Genomic DNA, 20,253 nt, shown 5'->3' on the forward strand with positions numbered 1-20,253 from the left:
AGGGATCATGCTACCTGACTTCAAACTATACTACAAGGCCACAGTAACCAAAACAGCATGGTACTGGTACCAAAACAGAGAGATAGACCAATGGAACAGAATAATGCCCTTGAAAATAACACCAGACATCTACAACCATCTGATCTTTGACAAACCTGACAAAAACAAGAAATAGGGAAAGGATTCCCTATTTAATAAATAGTGCTGGGAAAACTGGCTAGCCATATCTAGAAAGCTGAAACTGGATCCCTTCCTTACACCTTATACAAAAATTAATTCAAGATGGATTAAAGACTTACATGTTAGACCTAAAACCGTAAAAACCCTAGAAGAAAACCTAGGTAATACCATTCAGGACATAGGCATGGGCAAGGACTTCATGTCTAAAACACCAAAAGCAATGGCAACAAAAGCCAAAATTGACAAATGGGATCTAATTAAACGAAAGAGCTTCTGCACAGCAAAAGAAACTACCATCGGAGTGAACAAGCAACCTACAGAATGGGAGAAAATGTTTACAATCTACCCATCTGACAAAGGGCTAATATCCAGAATCTACAAAGAACTTACACAAATTTACAAGAAAAAATCAAACAACCCCATCAAAAAGTGGGCAAAGGATATGAACAGACATTTCTCAAAAGAAGACATTTATGCAGCCAACAGACACACGAAAAAATGCTCATCATCACTGACCATCAGAGAAATGCAAATCAAAACCACAATGAGATACCATCTCACACCAGTTAGAATGGCCATCATTAAAAAGTCAGGAAACAACAGGTGCTGGAGAGGATGTGGAGAAACAGGAACGCTTTTACACTGTTGGTGGGAGTGTAAACTAGTTCAACCACTGTGGAAGTCAGTGTGGTGATTTCCTCAGGGATCTAGAACTAGAAATACCATTTGACTCAGCCATCCCATTACTGGGCATATACCCAAAGGATTATGTCAAGTGAACCACCCCCGATAATTCAACGTAGGACCTCTTCTATTTTCCCTAAGTGTTGGCCGGTCTAAGAAATAAAGGGAAAGAGTAGAAAAGAGAGAAATTTTAAAGCTGTGTGTACAGGGGAGACATCACGTGTCGGCAGGTTCTGTGATGCCCCCTACACCGCAAAACCAGCAAGTTTTTATTAGTGATTTTCAAAGGGGAGGGAGTGTATGAATAGGGTGTGGGTTACAGAGCTTACATGCTTCACAAGGCAATAAAATATCACAAGGCAAATGGGGGCAGAGCAAGATCACATGAGCGGGGCAAAATTAAAATTGCTAATGAAGTTTCCGGCACGCATTGTCATTGATAACATCTTATCAGGAGACAGGGTTTGAGAGCAGACAACTGGTCTGACTAAAATTTACTGGGCAGGAATTTCCTCGTCCTAATAGGCCTGGGAGACCAGGGCTTATTTCATCCCTTATCTGCAACCGTGTAAGACAGACATTCCCAGAGCGGCCATTTTAGAAACCTCCCCCTAGGAACGCATTCTCTTTCTCAGGGCTGTTCCTTGCTGAGAAAAAGAATTCAGTGATATTTCTCCTATTTGCTTTTGTAAGAAGAGAAATATGGCTCTGTTCTGCCCAGCTCTCAGGCAGTCATACCTAATGGTTATCTCCCTTGTTCCCTGAACATCGCTGTTATCCTGTTCTTTTTTCAAGGTGCCCAGATTTCATATTGTTTAAACACACATGCTTTACAAACAATTTGTGCAGTTAACGCAATCATCACAGGGTCCTGAGGTGACATACATCTTCAGCTTACGAAGATGATGGGATTAAGAGATTAAAGTAAAGACAGGCACAGGAAATCACAAGAGTATTGACTGGGGAAGTGATAAATGTCCACGAAATCTTCACAATTTATGTTCAGAGATTGCAATAAAGACAGGCATAAGAAATTATAAAAGTATTAATTTGGGGAACTAATAAATGTCCATGAAATCTTCACAATTTATGTTCTTCTGCCATGGCTTCAGCCAGTCCCTCCATTCGGGGTCCCTGACTTCCTGCAACAGGATTATAAATCATGCTGCTATAAAGACACATGCACACATATGCTTATTGTGGCACTATTCACAATAGCAAAGACTTGGAACCAACCCAAATGTCCATCAATGATAGACTGGATTAAGCAAATGTGGTTCATATACACCATGGAATACTATGCAGCCATAAAAAAGGATGAGTTCATGTCCTTTGTAGGGACATGGATGAAGCTGGAAACCATCATTCTGAGCAAACTATCACAAGGACAGAAAACCAAACACCACATGTTCTCACTCATAGGTAGGAACTGAACAATGAGAACACTTGGACACGGGTGGGGAACATCACACACCGGGTCCTGTCATGGGGTGGGGGGAGGGGGGAGGGATAGCATTAGGAGATATACCTAATGCTAGATGACGAGTTAATGGGTGCAGTACACCAACATGGCACATGTATACATACGTAACAAACTTGCATATTGTGCACATGTACCCTAGAACTTAAAGTATAATAATAAAAACTAAAAAAGAAAATATTTAAGGATCAATTTGACAAAGAAAAAAATATAACATCTGGACACTGAAAACTACAAAACACTGCTGAGAGAAATTAAGTACCCAAATAAATAAAAAGATATACCATGTTCATGGGTCAGAAAACCAAATATTGTTAAGATGTTAATTATCCCCAAATTGACCTATAGGTTCAATACAATCTCAACCAAAATTCCAGCAGGCTTGCTGGAAACTGACAAGATGATTCTAAAATTTATGTGAAAATGCTTAGAGCCTCCACTAGCCAAAAGAACTCTGAAAAGGCAGTGCAAAGTTGAAGGATATACACTACACTACCTCACAACTTACTATAAAGTCGTAGTACTCAGGATAGTGATTACTATGGTATTGATGTAAGAAAGACATATAGAGTCCAGAAATAGAGCCACACATATATGGTCAATAAATTTTTATTGTGGTAAATATATATAACATATATTTACTATTTTAACCATTTTTAAGCATACAGTTCTGTGGCATTAAGTAATTCACTTAATGAACTATCATCACCATTCATCTCTAGAACCTTTTCATCTTGCAAAACTGAAACTCTGTCCCCTAACTTGCCGTGCCCTTCTCCTCAAAGGTCCTGGCAAACACCATTCTATTTTGTGTTTCTATGAAAGTGACTACTCTAGGTACCTCATATAAGTGGAATCATGCAATATTTTTCCTTTTATGACTGGCTTCTTTTACTTACCATAAAGTCTTCAAGGTTCATCCATGTTTTAGCATATGTCAGAATTTCCTTCCAAACTTTTTAAGGCTGAATAAATTCCATTTATGTATTCAATATTGAGTTCCTGGGTGTAGAGGCTTGTGCTATTAATTCTAGCTACTCTGGTAGGGGACCTGAGGCAGGAGAATCACTTGAGGTCAGGAGTTCAAGACCATCCTGGCCAACATAATGAGACCCTGTCTCAGTCAGTCAATCAATCAATCAGCAAACAATTTAAAAAACTAAGTTCCTTTTTGAGGGGTAGCTATTGCTCTAGTCTAAGGCTTTTCACCACAAGTAGCATTGTAGGCAATTCGCTTTGTGACTCTATAGAAATCTTGTCACCCAAAGAAAATTATCTCCCCACATTATCTGACATTCTGCCAAAAATGATACTATTTTCTGTTACTGGATTTGCTGCTATCTATCCTGTAAGCTCTTTCTTCACTGCTTCTCGGGTTTCCATTAATTTTTTTTTTTTTTTTTTTTTTTAGATGGAGTCTTTCTCTGTCGCCCAGGCTAGAGTGCAGTGGCACGATCTTGGCTCACTGCAACCTCCGCCTCCCAGGTTCAAGCGATTCTCCTGCCTTAGCCCCCTGAGTTGCTGGGATTACAGGCACACACCACCAGGCCTGGCTAATTTTTATATTTTTAGCAGAGACGTTTCACTGTGTTGGCCAGGCTGGTCTCGAACTCCTGACCTCAGGTGATCCACCTGCCTTGGTCTCTCAAAGTGCTGGGATTACAGGCATGAGCCACTGTGCCTGGCTAATTTTTATATTTTTAGCAGAGACGTTTCACTGTGTTGGCCAGGCTGGTCTCGAACTCCTGACCTCAGGTGATCCACCTGCCTCGGTCTCTCAAAGTGCTGGGATTACAGGCATGAGCCACTGTGCCTGGCCAGGTTTCCATTAATTTTTATAAAATGTTTTCACTTGGAAAAAAACCCAGCCTCAACAAAAGAAAGTCACAATTTTTTTTTTTTTTTTTTTTTGAGATGAAGTATCACTCTGTTGCCCAAGCTGGAACGCAGTGGTGCAATCTCGGCTCACTGCAACCTCCAACTCCTGGGTTCAAGCAATTCTCCTGCCTCAGTCTCCCAATTAGCTGGGACTATAGGCACGTGCCACCATGCCTGGCTAATTTTTGTATTTTTAGTAGAGACGGGGTTTCACTATGTTGGCCAGGCTGGTCTAGAACTCCTGACCTTGTGATCTGCCCGCCTTGGCCTCCCAAAGAGGTGGGATTACAGGCGTGAGCCACTGCGCCCAGCCAAGTCACAATATTTTAACAAGGTAAGAGGTAAATGTTTCCTCTCAGGCATATATCCCTCTACATCAATCCCCAGAGAAAACTCTCACAACAATGTTGTCCTTCCTGACTTGCCAAATATAAACCTAGACCTGTCTGAGAGCTCTTTCTAATCGTAACTACAAAGGATTAATCAGGTCAACTAATTTTTTATGAGATACCAAGGTAATTCAGTGGGGAAAGGATGATCTTTTTATCAAATTACAATGAAACAGTTGGATGGCCATATTCCCCCAGTTTCATCCTTACCTCAAATATATACAAAAATTAACTTAAAAGGGATTGTAGGCCTAAATGTAAAAGTCAAAACTATAAAACTCTTAGAAGAAAGTACAGGTAAAAATCTTAGTGACCTTGAGTTTGGGAAAGATTTCTTATATATGAAAAAAATAGCAAAAACAATAGAAAAAAAATTCAATAAACTGATGCCATCAAAATCAAAATTTTAATCTTCAAAAGATACTATTACAAAATGAAAGGGTTAAGTTACAGATTTGTAGTAATTATTTACAGAACACATATCTGACAGAAAACTTGTATCTTGAATATATAAAAACTCTTGGCCAGGCACAGTGGCTCATCCCTGTAATCCCAGCACTTTGGGAGGCTGAGGTGGGAGGATCAGTTGAGGCCAGGAGTTTGAGACCAGCCTGGGAAACAAAGTGAGACCTCATCTCTGCAAAATATAAATAAATATAATAATTAGTTGGGTGTGATGGCACACACCCGTAGTCCCAGCTACTTGGGAGGCTGAGGCGAGAAGATCATTTGAGCCCAGGAGTTTGAAGCTGTGGTGAGCCAAGACTGCACCAGGACACTCTACCAACCTGTGCAAGAGTAATACCTTGTCTCGAAAAAAAAAAAAGGCAAAAAAAAACACAAATCAGTGAGAAAAATTTTAAAATGGGCAAGATTTGAACACATACTTCACCAAAGAAGGTATGAGGATGAAAAATAAGCACACTAATAGATGTTCAACATCATATGTCATTAAGGAAATGCAAATTAAAACCACAACAAGATACCACTACACATCCACTAGAATTGCTAGAACGAAAGAGGCTAAAAAAGACTGACCATATGTAGTGTTGATGAGGATATGGAGCAACTGGAATTCTCATACAATGCTGGTGACAATATAAAATGGTGCAACCAGTTTGGAAAACAATTGTAAACTTACATCAGCCATTCTACTCCTAGGTATTTTTATTTCCAAGAGAAATAATAGCATATATCCACACAAAAACCTGCACACAAATGTTTATAACAGCTTTATATGTAAAAGCCAAAAAGTAGAAACAACCCAAAAATCCACACACAAGTGAATGCATAAACGAAGTGCAGCATCATACAATGGAATACTACTCAGAAAATTTAAAAACCCAACTATCAACACATGGATGAATCTCAAAATCCATGCTGAATAAAGCCAGGTTTTAAAAAGGGGGCATACTGCATGATTTCATTTATAAAAAATTTTAGAAATACAAACTACAGTGACAGAAAGCAGAGCACTGGTTGCCTAGGGACTGGGAGAGCAATGGATTATCAAGGGTTATGAAGAAACTTGCAGGGTGACAGATGGTTCATTATTTGATTTTGGTGATGATGTCACAGTTATACAGTATAGTAAGCTCTCTCTCACCCATGGTTTTGCTTTCCACAGTTTCAGTTACCCATGGTCAACTGTGGTCTAAAAATATTAAATGGAAAATTCCAGAAATAAACAATTGATAAGTTTTAAATTGTACACCATTCTGAGTAGCATGATGAAACCTCACATTGCCCCGCTTTGTCCCACCTGAAATGTGAATCACCCCTTTGTCCTGCATATCCACATTGTATATACTACCCATTCCTTTAGTTATCAACATCTTCTTGGCTTTATGATCCAAGGTCACCTGAAATAGATGATTCTCCTTCTGACATATCATCAGAGGTCAATAGTACCTAACGTTATCTCACAATGTCTATATCCTTCACCTCACTTCATCTCATCATGTAGGCATTTTATTATTGTACATCATCACAAGAAGAAGGGTTAGTATGATATTTCAAGAGAGAGACAGGGAGAGACCATATTCACAAAAGTTTTATTATAGTATATTGTTATAAGTGTTCTATTATTAGCTATTGCTATTAATCTCTTACAGTGCCTAATTTATAAATTAAACTTTATGATAGGTATGTATGTATAGGAAAAAATCATATATATATATATATATATATATATATACGGTTTGCTACTCTCTGTGTTTTCACATATCCACTGGGGGATCTTGGAATGCATCTCTCATGTATAAGGGAGACTACTGCATGTCTGTCAAAATGTACACAGTATATTTTAGATATATGCATGTATTGTATGTCAATTACACCCTAATAAAGCTGTAAAAAAAACTTACAGAAAAAAGTCCTCTTCTTCATCTGAATCATCTTCCAAAAGATTTCTCTGTCAAAAAAAGAAAAAGACTTGAGTTTTCAGATTCAGAGGGCTTATAAAATGTCACAGAGGAGTAATGAAATAAGTCCTATACTAGTGAAATTTCTTAACTCCAAGTGTCCATAAAGAGGGAAAAGTAATTACATATCCTTCACTGGAAGCTAAAAGATGTGGGACAACATTTATAGACATTGCAAAGAAAGTGCTCATATTATAGAATCCTATAACTGACTAAAAAAGGTAGAAAGGTCACTGAAGCTGGTATGGGAGTGAGGAACTGCAGGTAGTCAGGAGGGAACAGGTCCCCTCTGCTTCCTTCTGACTGCCAGTGTCTGTCTATTGGCAGAACTTAGGGAGCCAGGTGGAAAGAAGAAATACAGTTTGTGGATTCCAACTGCAGCATCAGAGAAGACTATAGAGGGAGTTTGGAGCTGAGAACAAGGGCTTAAAAATGGGCATGTTCTACTTTCTAGCTACTCTACCCACAAACAGCCCCCTAAACAAATTTGAACTTCCAACAAAAGCAACCTTAGACTTTCGTAACATACAACAATTTTCCTTAAAATGAGGACAGTCTCACCTTCTCCCCAAAAGGGGTGGGTATAAAGTCCAAAAGGTGACTAAAGAAGAGCAAAACCCAGACCTTTTCAGACACACAGGAACTCAAATAGTATACAAGTTAAGAATCCCTGATCCTAAATGCTTGGGACCAGAAGTATTTCAAATTTTGGATCTTAGAATATTTGCATATATATAAGGAAACATCTTGGGGATGGGACCGAAGTCTCAACACAAAATTCATTATGCTTCATAAGATCTTGAGTTTCAAATATAGCTTATATACATGGCCTAAGGGTAATTTCACACAATATTTTTTAATACCTTTGTGCATGAAACAAAGTTTTGACTGCGTTTTGACTGCAACCCATCACATTAGGTCAGGTGTGGAATTTTCCATTGTGGCATCACGCTGGTACTTAAAAAGTTTCAGATTTGGGAGCATTTTGGATTTTCAGATTAGGGATGCTCAAACTGTTCCACTTGCTATAGGCAGAATAATAGCTCCCCAAAGATGTTCATTTCCTAATCATAAAAACCTGTTTTTTTGTTTTATTTTGTTTGGTTTGAGATGGAGTCTTGCTCTGTCACACAGGCTGGAATGCAGTGGCGCAATCTCGGCTCACTGCAACCTCCACCTCCCGGGTTCAAGTGATTCTCCTGCCTTAGCCTCCCAAGTAGCTGGGACTACAGGCGCATGCCACCATGCCTGGCTGATATAGTCACCAAAACCTGTGAATGTGTTACCTCGCATGGTAAAAGGGACTTTGCAGATGTGATTACAGATCTTGAGAAGAAAAGATCATTATGAATTATTCATATGGGCCCAATGCAGAAGGGGGAGAGACAGAGAGAGTGAGACAGACAGACAGACAGACAGACATTACACTAATGGTTTTGAAGACACAGGAAGGGGCATGAGCCTAAAAAGGGAAACAGCCCCTAGAAGCTAGGAAAAGCAAGAAAACGGTTTCTTCCCTAAAGCCTCCAGAAAGAACACAGCCCTACTGGCACCTTGATTTTGGCCCTATAAGCTCATTTTAGACTTCTGGTCACCAGAACCATAAGACAATAAATTTGTGTTGTTTTAAGTGTGTGGTAATTTGTAGCAGTAGCAATGGGAAACTAATACACTACCCATGTACTTTTTCTGAGGAAATTCCTCAAGGAATTACACCAGCCAAAAAGAAAATGAAATCAAAACAAAGACCTTAAGACTGAGATGGATGATACAATCAATGAATCTAATACAATGTGTGGGCAAATCTAAATAGTTGACGATAATGTGACTGTAAACGATAAGTTAAAGCTTTTGAAAAAAATACATATTATATAGAAAAGCTTAAAAAGAATCTAAAACTTTTCCAACAAAGCCCAGAAGCTGGGAGTGGGAGAGTGAAGTGAAGAAGTGAAAGCATTGCCAATATGCTCATCTCGATGAGGAGTGGAATGGAGGAAGGGGGAACAGGACTAGAATTAAAAAGTAAAACAATGGAAGGGGCTTAGTTTTTGGTATGTTGACAGAGAACACAGATTAACACTACCATTAAAATATAAAGTTAGTAACAAAAGAGAGAGGGAAGGAGGGGGAAAGGGAATAAAGTATCTAAACTGTGGTTTAGCTATGGTGGTTCTGGGGGCAAGGAGGGAGATGAGTAAAAATAATCAATCTAGCATAAGGGAAGGCATAAGGGAATCTACCATAAGAAAAGGCATAAGGGAAAAGGAAAATATAAGAAATACAATGATTATCACTATATCTATGTATAATATATGACATATACTAAGGAGTAAAAAAATGAAAGAAGGATGTATTTGGCCAGGCGTGGTGGCTCACACCTGTAATCCCAGCACTTTGGGAGGCCGAGGCGGGTGGATCACGAGGTCAGGAGATCGAGACCATCTTGGCTAACATGGTGAAACTCTGTCTCTACTAAAAATGCAAAAAAAAAAAAAAAAAAAAAGAAGAAGGATGTATTCAATATTCATTTAACAAGTATTTTTGGGTATCTTTTACGTGCTTCTATGTGCACTGGTCTAAGTACTAAGCACCGGTTTTGAGCAAAACAAAGTCTGAGCTCTCATAGAAAAACAGGATTGCAATTGAACAATGAGAACACATGGACACAGGAAGGGGAACATCACACACCGGGGCCCATTGTGGAGTGAGGGGAAGGGGGAGGGATAGCATTAGGAGATATACCTAATGTTAAATGACGAGTTAATAGGTGCACCACACCAACATGGCACATGTAAACGTATGTAACTAACCTGCACGTTGTGCACATGTACCCTAAAACTTAAAGTATAATAAAAAACAAAACAAAACAGGATTGCGACAAATGCTATGCAGAGAATTAAAACAGTGATGGGACAGAAAGTGATGGGGTGACTACATGAGATTAGGCTGTCATAAAAAATCACTCTGAAGAGGTGAAATTTAAGCTGAGATCCAAATAACAAAAGAGCCAGCCAAAGATCAGGGTGAAGAGCATTCATTGCTGCAGGACTAGATGGCTGGCACAGAAAAAGTCCAAGTGTATTAGTTATTCACAATAAATGTGACTGGTTTGAACGTCCCTATTTAATAACAAAATCTATATGTGATTAGGGTTCAAAAAAATTCTAGCCAATATCTGTTTGCAAGAAATTCACCTAAAACAAATACCAAATAAAGGATGGGGAAAAGCAGGGGTAGAAAAGATACATCAGCAAATTCTAACAAAAAGAATGTTACAGTTAGCAATTTAAAGAGGAATTTTAGGACAAAGTACTAAACAATCAAATAAGATGATTTTACAATAATAAAATATACAATCCATCAAGAAGACTTAATAGCAACAAATGTTTAAATACCTAATAATATAGCTTAAAGTGTCTAAAACAAAAGCGGCGCAAATTATGAGAAACAGTTACATCAAAATCACAGGGAGGATTTAACATACTCTTCAGAGATGGAGAAGCCAAACACACAAAAAAAATCTAGAACTTTGAAACTAAACAGCAAATTTTATTTTATTTTCCTTTATGGGTAACCCATTAAGGACATTTAATAAATTCCAAAAAATAGAAATTACACGAGTCATATTCTCTGACCATAATGCGATAGAAAAAGGGAGTTTTAAAATACTCTTCTCAGCTAGGTGCAGTGGCTCACACCTGTAATCCCAGTACCTTGGGAGGCCAAAGTGGGGGGATCGCTTGAGCCCAGGAGTTCCAGACCAGCATGGGCAACATAGCAAGACTGTGTCTCTATGAAAAAAAAAAAAAAAAAAATTAGCCAGGCATGGTGGCTCATGCCTGTAGTCCTAGCTATTCAGTAGGCTGAGATGGGAGGATCTTTTAAGCCCAGGAATTTGAGGTTAGAGTGAGCTATGATTATGCCACTGCACTCCAACCTGGGTGACAAAAGGAGACCCTGTAGCAAAAAACCTCACAAAAAACAAAAAACACTCTCTCATGAACTCTTATGTTAAAATGTAAATAAAGGTGATTAGACTATTTTGAAATGAAAGACACTGGGAAGATCACAGGTCAAAATCTGCAGAGTATGGCCACAGCAGTACTTAAAGGAAAATGGGACCTTAGATATATTTTCTTATGAAATCACAAAGATAGAAAATATATAAAATAAATAGTTAACTCTTAAGATGGGTAAGTTATCCCTAAACAATACACAACTCCAGAAATCTGAAAGAAAAAGATTAACATATTTGATTATATAAAAATTTAAAACTTGAACATAAGACATCAAAAACAAGGTTAAAAAACAAGCAACAGACTGGGAAAAAACATCTGCAATATACTTTAAGACAAAAGACCTGATGTTTGTATTATATAAAAAGCTTTGACAAACTAGTAAGAAAAAGAGACATTACAGAAAAACAAAGAATAGAAATAGATAATTCCCAATAGAAGAAATGGCCAATGACCACATGAAATGTTCAAAACCAACTAATACTCAAGGAAATGCATTAGGTCATTTTTTAAATAAGTATTTCTTGAGTAATATTCTAGCTAACAAGTAACAGACAAGCATTACATTTATAATATAATGTATTTGGTTTATGGCCGGGCATGGTGGCTCACGCCTGTAATCCCAGCACTTTGGGAAGATGAGGAGGGAGTATCACTTGAGCCGCGGAGTTCGAAACCAGCCTGGGCAACATGGTGAAACCCCATCTCTACAAAAAAAAAAAAAAAAATTAGGCATGGTGGTGTATGCCTGTAGTACCAGCTACTCTGGAGGCTACTTGGGAGGATTGCTTGAGCCCAGGAGGAGGCTGCAGTGAACCATGATCGTGCCACTGCATTCCAGCCTGGGTGACACAGCCAGACCCTGTCTCAAAATAATAATGATAATAGTAATAATAATAATTTATTTGGTTTAGAGGATAATGATACTAAAGATATGTTTACTATAATTGTACACTGAGAAACACACATGAAAACCAATGCCTTTTCATACATTCATTGAATAAACACAAGTGCTAGGGATACAGTGTCAAAAAAGAATAATAGGACACAATGAGATAATATTTCATACCCACTAGGCAGATAATAATAAGTGTTGGTGAGGATGTGGAGAAATTGGAACCGTCATACATTGCTGGTGAGAATGTAAAAATTGTACAACCACTTTGGAAAACAGCTGGGGAGTTCTTCGGAAGGCTGAACAGAGAGTTACTACAATACTCAGCAGTTCTACCTTTAGGTATATATCCAAGAGAAATAAACACATGCTCAAACAAAAACTTGTATGCTAATGTTCATAGCAGCAGTATTCAAAATAGCCAAAAGTAGAAAAAAACCCAAATATCTATGAACTGATAAATGGGCAAACCAAATGTGTTATATCAATATAAGGGAATATGATTTAGCAATAAAAAGGAATGAAGGCCTCCCAGCACTTTGGGAGGCCGAGGTGGGCGAATCACCTGAGGTCAGGAGTTCAAGACTAGCCTGGCCAACATGTTGGAACCCCATCTCTACTAAAAATACAAAAATTAGCTGGGTGTGGTGGTGCATGCCTGTAATCCCAGCTACTTGGGAGGCTGAGGCAGGAAAATCACTTGAACCCAGGAGGTGGAGGTTGCAGTGAGCCGAGATCGCACCATTGGACTCCAGCCTGGGCAACAGAGGGAGACTCCGTCTCAAAAAAAAAGAATGAAGCGCTGATATGCACTACAACATTGATGACTCTTAAAAACATTATGCTAAGTCAAAGAAGCCAGTCACAAAAGGCTATATGTTATATGATTCCATTTATAGAAAACGTCCAGAATAGACAAATCTATAGGAGTGCAGTTGCTTAGAGGCCGAGGGGATAAAGAAAATGGGAGATGACTGCAAAAGGGCACAGTATTTCTTTTTGGGCTAATGAAAATATCCTAAAATTGATTGTGGGGATTGTTGCACAACTCTGTGAATATAATAAAACTCACTGAATTGTACACTTTAAGTGGGTGAATTGTATGGTATGTGACTTTTATCTCAATCAAGCTATTACCAAAAAAGTATAATAAGAAAGAGGAACAAAACTTTAAAAAGGTTTTAAAAGTAATTTATATATTATGCCAACCAATCAGTTATCAAACTTCATAATATAATAAACATCAAAAAGGAGTTCTCTTTAAACAGTCGATTTTATTCAGTTCTGGTGTCTAATATACTAGTAATCAACGAAGAATGTAAGGAGAAAGTGATACAATTACAGTCTCAGCAGTGGAATTTATTGAGACAGTACATTTTAAATTTAAAAATGTATTCATAAAGCTTATTTATATTATTTTTTAATTTAAGGTTTACTATTGTTTTTCTTGAAGTAATTTTTCCTGGCCTTGTTATTAGGGTGGGCTTTACGTACTATTTAATATGATTTCCACACATATTATTAAACTGGTATTTAATATCTACAAATAATAATTTTGTCCATATTTTCTCAGGATTATGACCAACGTGCCATGAGACTGTGATACTGGTATATCACGCGTGGACTTGATTTTTAAAAAGCAATCGTATTCAAGTGACTATGTCCTTAACAGTGATTCCATTAAGTGAACAACAAATTTACGTTCAGCAGTGATTGTGAGAAAAAAACACAGGGGAACTTAGGAAATATAAACAGTTTAAGTTCAAAATCATGTAAAAATAAAACTATAAAATTAATGAGATTTGCACCAATTAAAAATTATTAAATAATATACTCTTGCATACTATACATTGAATTTGGCTACAATCTTCACTGCTTTACATACATTTTTCAAAATTGACATAGATTGTATGAATTACAAAAAAGTTCCGAGAGGTGATTTTACTACATACATTTCCATACTTCAGTCTTCATCTTACACAAAGGCAGATGTGACTTAGGGGCTCTCTGTCCAGGACTGAGGTATTTACCTGACATATCTCAGATATCAGTCAATCAACTGTCAGCATTTACTGATCATCTTCCAGGATATTAATGCTTTGAAAGCATCTCTGGGTAAGAGACTAAAAATTTCCTCGGGGCAATAAGAAAGAGGCTCAGATTCTTCTAACCAATGATTTAAAAAATATTTCAACATGCTTTGTGCATGCTGATCACTGAATATTCATCAGGAGCTTTCAGTCAGCTTGTACTGGATGCACATCAAGTCTGTGTTGTTTTACACTGGGTTCCTTTATAGGTTCACAATTGGTATCATTTACTTAAACAAATTGACATTTATTCTCTGAACGGGTTTAGTATTTCTCCAAACCTTCTGCTTTGTAAAGACATGCTTTTTTTTTCTTTTTGCGACGGAATTTCACTCTGTCGCCCAAGCTGGAGTGCAATGGCAGAATCTCGGCTCACTGCAACCTCTGCCTCCCAGAAACCTCTGCCTCCCAGATTCAAGCGATTCTCCTGCCTCAGCCTCCCGGGTAGCTGGGATTACAGGTGTGCACCACTGCACCCGGCTAATTTTTGTATTTTTGCTAGAGACGGGGTTTCACTATGTTGGCCAGACTGGTCTTGAACTCCTGACCTCAAGCGATCTGCCTGCCTCGGCCTCCCAAAGTGTTGGGATTACAGGTGTGAGCCACCATGCCCAGCCAAGACATGCTTTTGATAGTAAATCTTCAGAGTATGGAATTCCAGCACAGGTATTTCAAATTTTCTGAATCACTTTTTCTTGGAGGTTTATCTTGAAAGATATTACATTAAAGAAAGAGACCCTGGATTATCCCTGAGTGATTTCTCAATCCCTGATCATCCTCTGCCTTCTCTTGCCCAGAGCCTTTCCGGTTCACCCAGACTTGCTATATTTCCTCAAGCATTTCTCAATTCCCTGCATGGGGAAATAACTCAAGCTGACACTGAGTTTCACCATGGCATGGAGGAAAAGATAGGTGACCAAAATTGTTGAAACTGCACCAAATGCTGGTAAGCAGGTGAAATTATGGCAAAGAAGGAATAATTGGATTTGGCAACATGGAAATCATTGGTGACTCCTTAAAGTTTATTACTAAAAGCTTGCTAGCAATTAGTCTATTGGTGGATTCTATTTCCCCATTAACAAAACAAAACAAAACAAAACAGGCCGAGCGCAGTGTCAAATGTCTGTAATCCCAGCACTTTGGGAGGCCAAGGCAGGTGGATTACTTGAGCTCAGGAATTTGAGACCAGCCTGGGCAACATGGCAAAACCCCATCTCTATCAGAAAAACAAAAACTAGCCAGGCATGGTATCATGCACCTGTAGTCCCTTGCTACTCAGGAGGCTGGGGTGGGAGGATAGCTTGAGCCCAAAAGGTGGAGGCTGCAGTGAGCTGTGATTGCACCACTGCACTTCAGCCTCAATGACAGAGTGAGACCCTGGTCTCAAAAAATAAAAACAAACCATCAGAAACACACAAACCCCCAAAAGCTGTACAAAGGGTTAGAATAAGGGGAAGAAAATGTTTCCTTTGTTGTACTAAAAGGAACTTATGACTAAAAGTCATAAGATGGTGGATAGAGTGGATAATATGAAGTTCTGAGGTTGTCCAAAATGAGCATGTAAAACAAAGCAGACTAAAAGCTTTGCAAGGGCACAGACTATGTCTCCCAATTTTTAGCCCAGTGCCTAGCACGTAGTAGGTGGTCAATACATATTTGTTGAATTAAATGAATCAAGACAAGGAGGAAAGGAAGGAGGGCTTCAGAATGGTGCATTAAAAAAATAAGAATGTGAATTATTTCTCCCAATAAATGTGTTGAGTACTTATTCTAAAAGTAATCTGCCTACAACATTCATATAAAATGTTGTCTTTTAAATGCGGCATAATTTCTAGATTTATATATATTTGCATAGAATGTTCTGGAATAAACTAGAAATTCAAGCATTATATAAAAGATACTCTGGAACATAAGATAATTACAGGTCTGGAGACCTTTATTTGCAATTCCAAAATCTAAAAGCTTCTGAAAATCAAAAAGTTTTGGAGGAAAATTTGACCTGAACTGATGTTAGCTAGTTTATTTACACACTTTATTTACATAGTTAGTTAGATATAACTAAATACAGACTTCACTGAGAAATATTAATATTTTTGGAGGCACTGGTCCAGGCCCCAAAAATGCTGTTACATAATATGTTCTTAACTTTCTAAAATCTGAAAAATTCCAAATACATTCAAAGTTCTTAATAAGATATTGTGTATTTGTATAAAACTCCCTTTCAAAAACTAGAAAGAAGCTATGAGAATAATGATTTGATCAATAATGGAAGTAGAATTCAGTTGTCACCAATCTAAGTAACATGTTTTTAAATACATTTGCTACGAACAATTAGGATTAGAATATAGTCATAAGCTTTTGATTTTTCTGTTATTATTATTAATTAATTAATTTTTGAGACAGAATCTTGCTCTGTTGCTCAGGTTGGAGTGCAGATCACAGTTCACCACAGCCTTCATCTCCCAGGCTCAGGTGATCCTCCTGCCTTAGCCTCTTGAATAGCTGGAACCACAGGCATGTGCTACCATGCCCCACTAATTTTTTAAAAATTATTTGTAGAGACAGGGTCTCCTTAGGTTGTCCAAGATGGTCTTGAACTTCTGGGCTCAAGCTATTCTGCTTCAGCATCCCAAGTGCTGCAATTGCAGGCATGAGCAACCATGCCCGGATGATTTTTTTCTATTATTTACAAAGGGAATGAAAACATATTTTGAATCTTTTGTTTTTAAAGCTTAAGATTCCGAACTTACCCTTTCACTTTTCACAGAACCCGTGACATCATCATCATTGAGGTGGCGCTTAAACTTGGGAGGCATATTTTTTACTTGCGAAGTATTTTCTGCTTCTCAACAGGATAGTCACCGCCTTAAAGAGAAAATAAATTTCATCAGATTTGAGACTCTGGGGTATAAGCTAATGTATTTAAAACAGTATACACAAAACCCTGTATGACGGAGACTCCCTCATTTTTCTGACTTCAATTCCCGCCCTCTCCCTTGTGAGCCACTCCAGTGACTGGGGCCTCCATGTTAGACCTCAACACCTACGAAATAGTTAAAATTATGAGAAAATGGATGTAATTGCCCTAAGAGAACATGTGTAGGATATGAGTGACTTAAGATTTTTATAAAATGAAAGAGCAGAGAGTAGAGGGAGGACATCTCACTAAGACATTAAATGCTTTACAATTTAAAGTTGGAGTCCGAAGACAGGAGAACATGTCTATTTCTCTCACTTTCAGTTGGTTGCTTAAGCAATGATTCAGTTTCCTCAAGTGTAAAATAGTGATTTTCAGGCTTCTGCAGAGTTGGGATGGTCAAATTGGATAATACATGTAAAAATATTCTGCAAACTATAATGTCCCATTGGTACTCCATGAAAAGGGGTAAGTTTGGTAAGTACTGGTGTGATATCGTGATTTATAAAATAGACACATTTGGTCTTAATCCCCATTTCCTGACAAATCCTTGGAATCGCTGCAGTGATGTGTCTTGTGTATGCTAATAAGATGACTGGTAGCTTAGTCCCCAGATAGATTCCAGATGGAGACAGGTCACAGAAAAACCTAGGCATGATTAGAAGACTGGGACTTTTCAGCCCCACCCCCTAGCTTCCTGGGAGGGGAGGAGGGCTCAAGGTTGAACTGATTTCCAACGGCCAATGATGTAATCAGTCATGCCTACTAATGAAGACTCCATAAAACCCAAAAAGAACAGAGTTCAGAGAGCTTCCCGAAAGCTGAACAAGTAGAGGGTTCCTGGATGGTGGCACACCTGGAGAGGGCACAGAAGCTCTGTATCCCTTGCCCTATGCACCTCTTCCATCTGGCTGTTGATCTCTATCCTTTATAATAAACCAGTAAACAAAGTGTTTCTCTGAATTCTGTGAGCCACTCTAGCAAATAAATTGAACACAAGGAAGGGATTGTGGGAACTCTGATTTATAGCCAGTCAGTTGGAAGCACAGGTAAAACAACCTGGAACTTGTGATTGGCACCTGAAGTTGGGGGGAATCTTGTAGGATTAAGCCCTCAACCTACAGGATCTGATGCTATCTCTAGGTATACAGTATCAGAATTGAATTAGAGGACACCCAGCTGGAGAATCTGCTGCAGAATTGCCTGCTTGCTTGTGAGGAGAAATCTTTTTGGGGTCACAGGAGTATTCTGTGTTGAGAGAGAACAGGAGAAACTCAAGTTTTTTTTCTATCAAAACAAGTGGATTAAACAAAGCTAGTTTTCTTTGCTACAGAATGACTCACATCCTGTTATATGCTAATATGCATTGTGACTTTCCAGGAAAATGCTTGTGTATGCAACATATTAAAAAATTTTTTGAGAAAAAGTTCTTCTATGCAAATAATGAATTTTCAGTATTTTTGACTAGATGGTAGATGAATACCCAGCAATTCAGGATAGCTCAGAAATATTGAATGTTTTACTATGTGCTAGGCACTGTGCTCAGTGATACACATGCATTTTCTTTTACTCTTTACAACGCTTCTTTAAAGTAGGCACCAAGAAACTAGGAGAAAACTAAAGTTTAGTAACGATAACGTTAGTCACTACATTCATTGAAACAGCAGAGATACAGGCCTAAATTAATCAATGGCTGTGCATTATCAGTTTTAATTATTTGTTCAATTAGTTGCCCATCAGGTTTACAGAATTCTGTTCTAGAAAGACCCACTTCCCGGTAACAACCCAATAGTCCTGCTTCCTTTTCCACAAGAAGAAACATTTAGACCTTTAAATTAGATATAGTTAGACATCAGTTTGTTGGTTAATGATATACACTTAAAAAAGAATAATCCCAGGATCTGGTTTCACGAACCAAATAAAAGTAATATTTTAAGTCCGCTGCTTGTTAAAACAAACGGACACACTTTTCTTTGATAAGAAATGTTTCCAAATCAGAAATTATTCACTTGTAGCAAAAACTAAACTCTTGCTGCCTGAGTAACAACTCTTGAGTTCTTGGTTCCACAATATTTCTGTCACATACATCTGGCCCTTTTATTCCTCATACTTTGATTTCAGAATACTTCATTCATGCAGAAATGTAACAGAATGCATGGAAAAACAGATGACAAGGCAAATTACTGAAGAACTTGTGCTTTTAACTATTATCTGTATTTAGATTTTAACCCCTGCAAAGAGGCTGCCTCAACATCCCAAAGCAAACAACAGGCAGATTTATATACGCCTTTATGAGACATACAGTAAAACTACAATCTTAAGGATGAGCAAACCCCATATTCAGGTCTCTTAATCCCAAGAAACCACGTGCAACAAATAGAAAGCCCATCAGCAAAGCAGTAGGCAGATTAATTAGCTACCTTGATGAACTTTTATGTTATTTGCAACTGATGATTATTAGTAACTGATGATATGTGTATGAAACAACTAGTAGAAATAAATCATGCTCAGAAAGTAGACTAGGGTATAGTCTGCCTAAGATTTCTCCAACAAAAAAAGACATGTCAATTCAGTTGTTTGTGACTAGGTATACATGTAAATAAGAGAGCCATCATGTACTTCCACACTGAGGATAGACCACCACTATACAATTCACTTAAAAAAGTCACAGCACCGTATGCTTCTTATACATCAGCATATACTTAAATGTCTGCGTATGCATTTTTGTCAGTACGTTATCTAGTCAATAGCTTTGAATCTGGGCAAAGGCTCTCCTTTCCCCAGCCTCCATTCCCTTTCTGACTGTCTTGTCTGTCATTAGCCGTCCTGCTTGATGCAGTTTCACAGAAATAAAGTGACTTGGATGGACACAGACCGGAGATACTATTTGCAAAACCTGTCAAGTGTAACGATTCACCCCCACCTTCCGGTCATTATAAACACAGCAGGGTTGGCGCTCTTTCTCCCGAGCCCTTTAAATACACAATTCCAGGCAGCTCCGTTCACCCCCCACACCCAATCTGTCGCACCAGGCCACGTCCCTCGATATATCTGCTCCTAACGCTGGCCCTTCCTGCCCCATGGTACCCCCTGGCATTCCTCACTACATCCCACTCTTAACAAATCTTCCCCATCCATGGCACTGTTTTCTTCCCATCACCCCAGGGTACCCCTCAATTGCAATTCTTCTCTCCCTCAACTGCTCCCCGTCCGCACACCCCTGTCCTCGTCTTCCTTCCTCACCGCACCCCCGGCCCCAGCCTTTTCCCACTCCGGAGTCCCTTCCTAGATCCCCGAGGCC

General features: G+C 38.5%; 1 protein-coding gene across 4 annotated transcripts in view; it reads right to left on the reverse strand.

The window, feature by feature from the left end:
- The window catches only part of VAMP4 (vesicle associated membrane protein 4), a 45,709-nt gene that overhangs the window by 21,848 nt on the left and 3,608 nt on the right, over positions 1-20,253 (reverse strand). For all 4 annotated transcript variants that reach the window (XR_010117634.1, XR_010117633.1, XM_063627403.1 and 1 more), the window contains exons 2-3: positions 16,786-16,900; positions 6,978-7,024 (exon numbers count right to left, since the gene is read on the reverse strand). Coding sequence is in view for 2 of the 4 variants with exons in the window: in XM_063627403.1 (XP_063483473.1) it covers positions 6,978-7,024; positions 16,786-16,851 (113 nt within the window). In the remaining 2 variants the exon portion in view is untranslated. The remainder of the gene's footprint in view (positions 1-6,977; positions 7,025-16,785; positions 16,901-20,253) is intronic.

The sequence above is a fragment of the Symphalangus syndactylus genome, chromosome 12 (genome assembly GCF_028878055.3).
Source record: "Symphalangus syndactylus isolate Jambi chromosome 12, NHGRI_mSymSyn1-v2.1_pri, whole genome shotgun sequence".
NCBI classification, from domain to species: Eukaryota; Metazoa; Chordata; class Mammalia; order Primates; family Hylobatidae; genus Symphalangus; species Symphalangus syndactylus.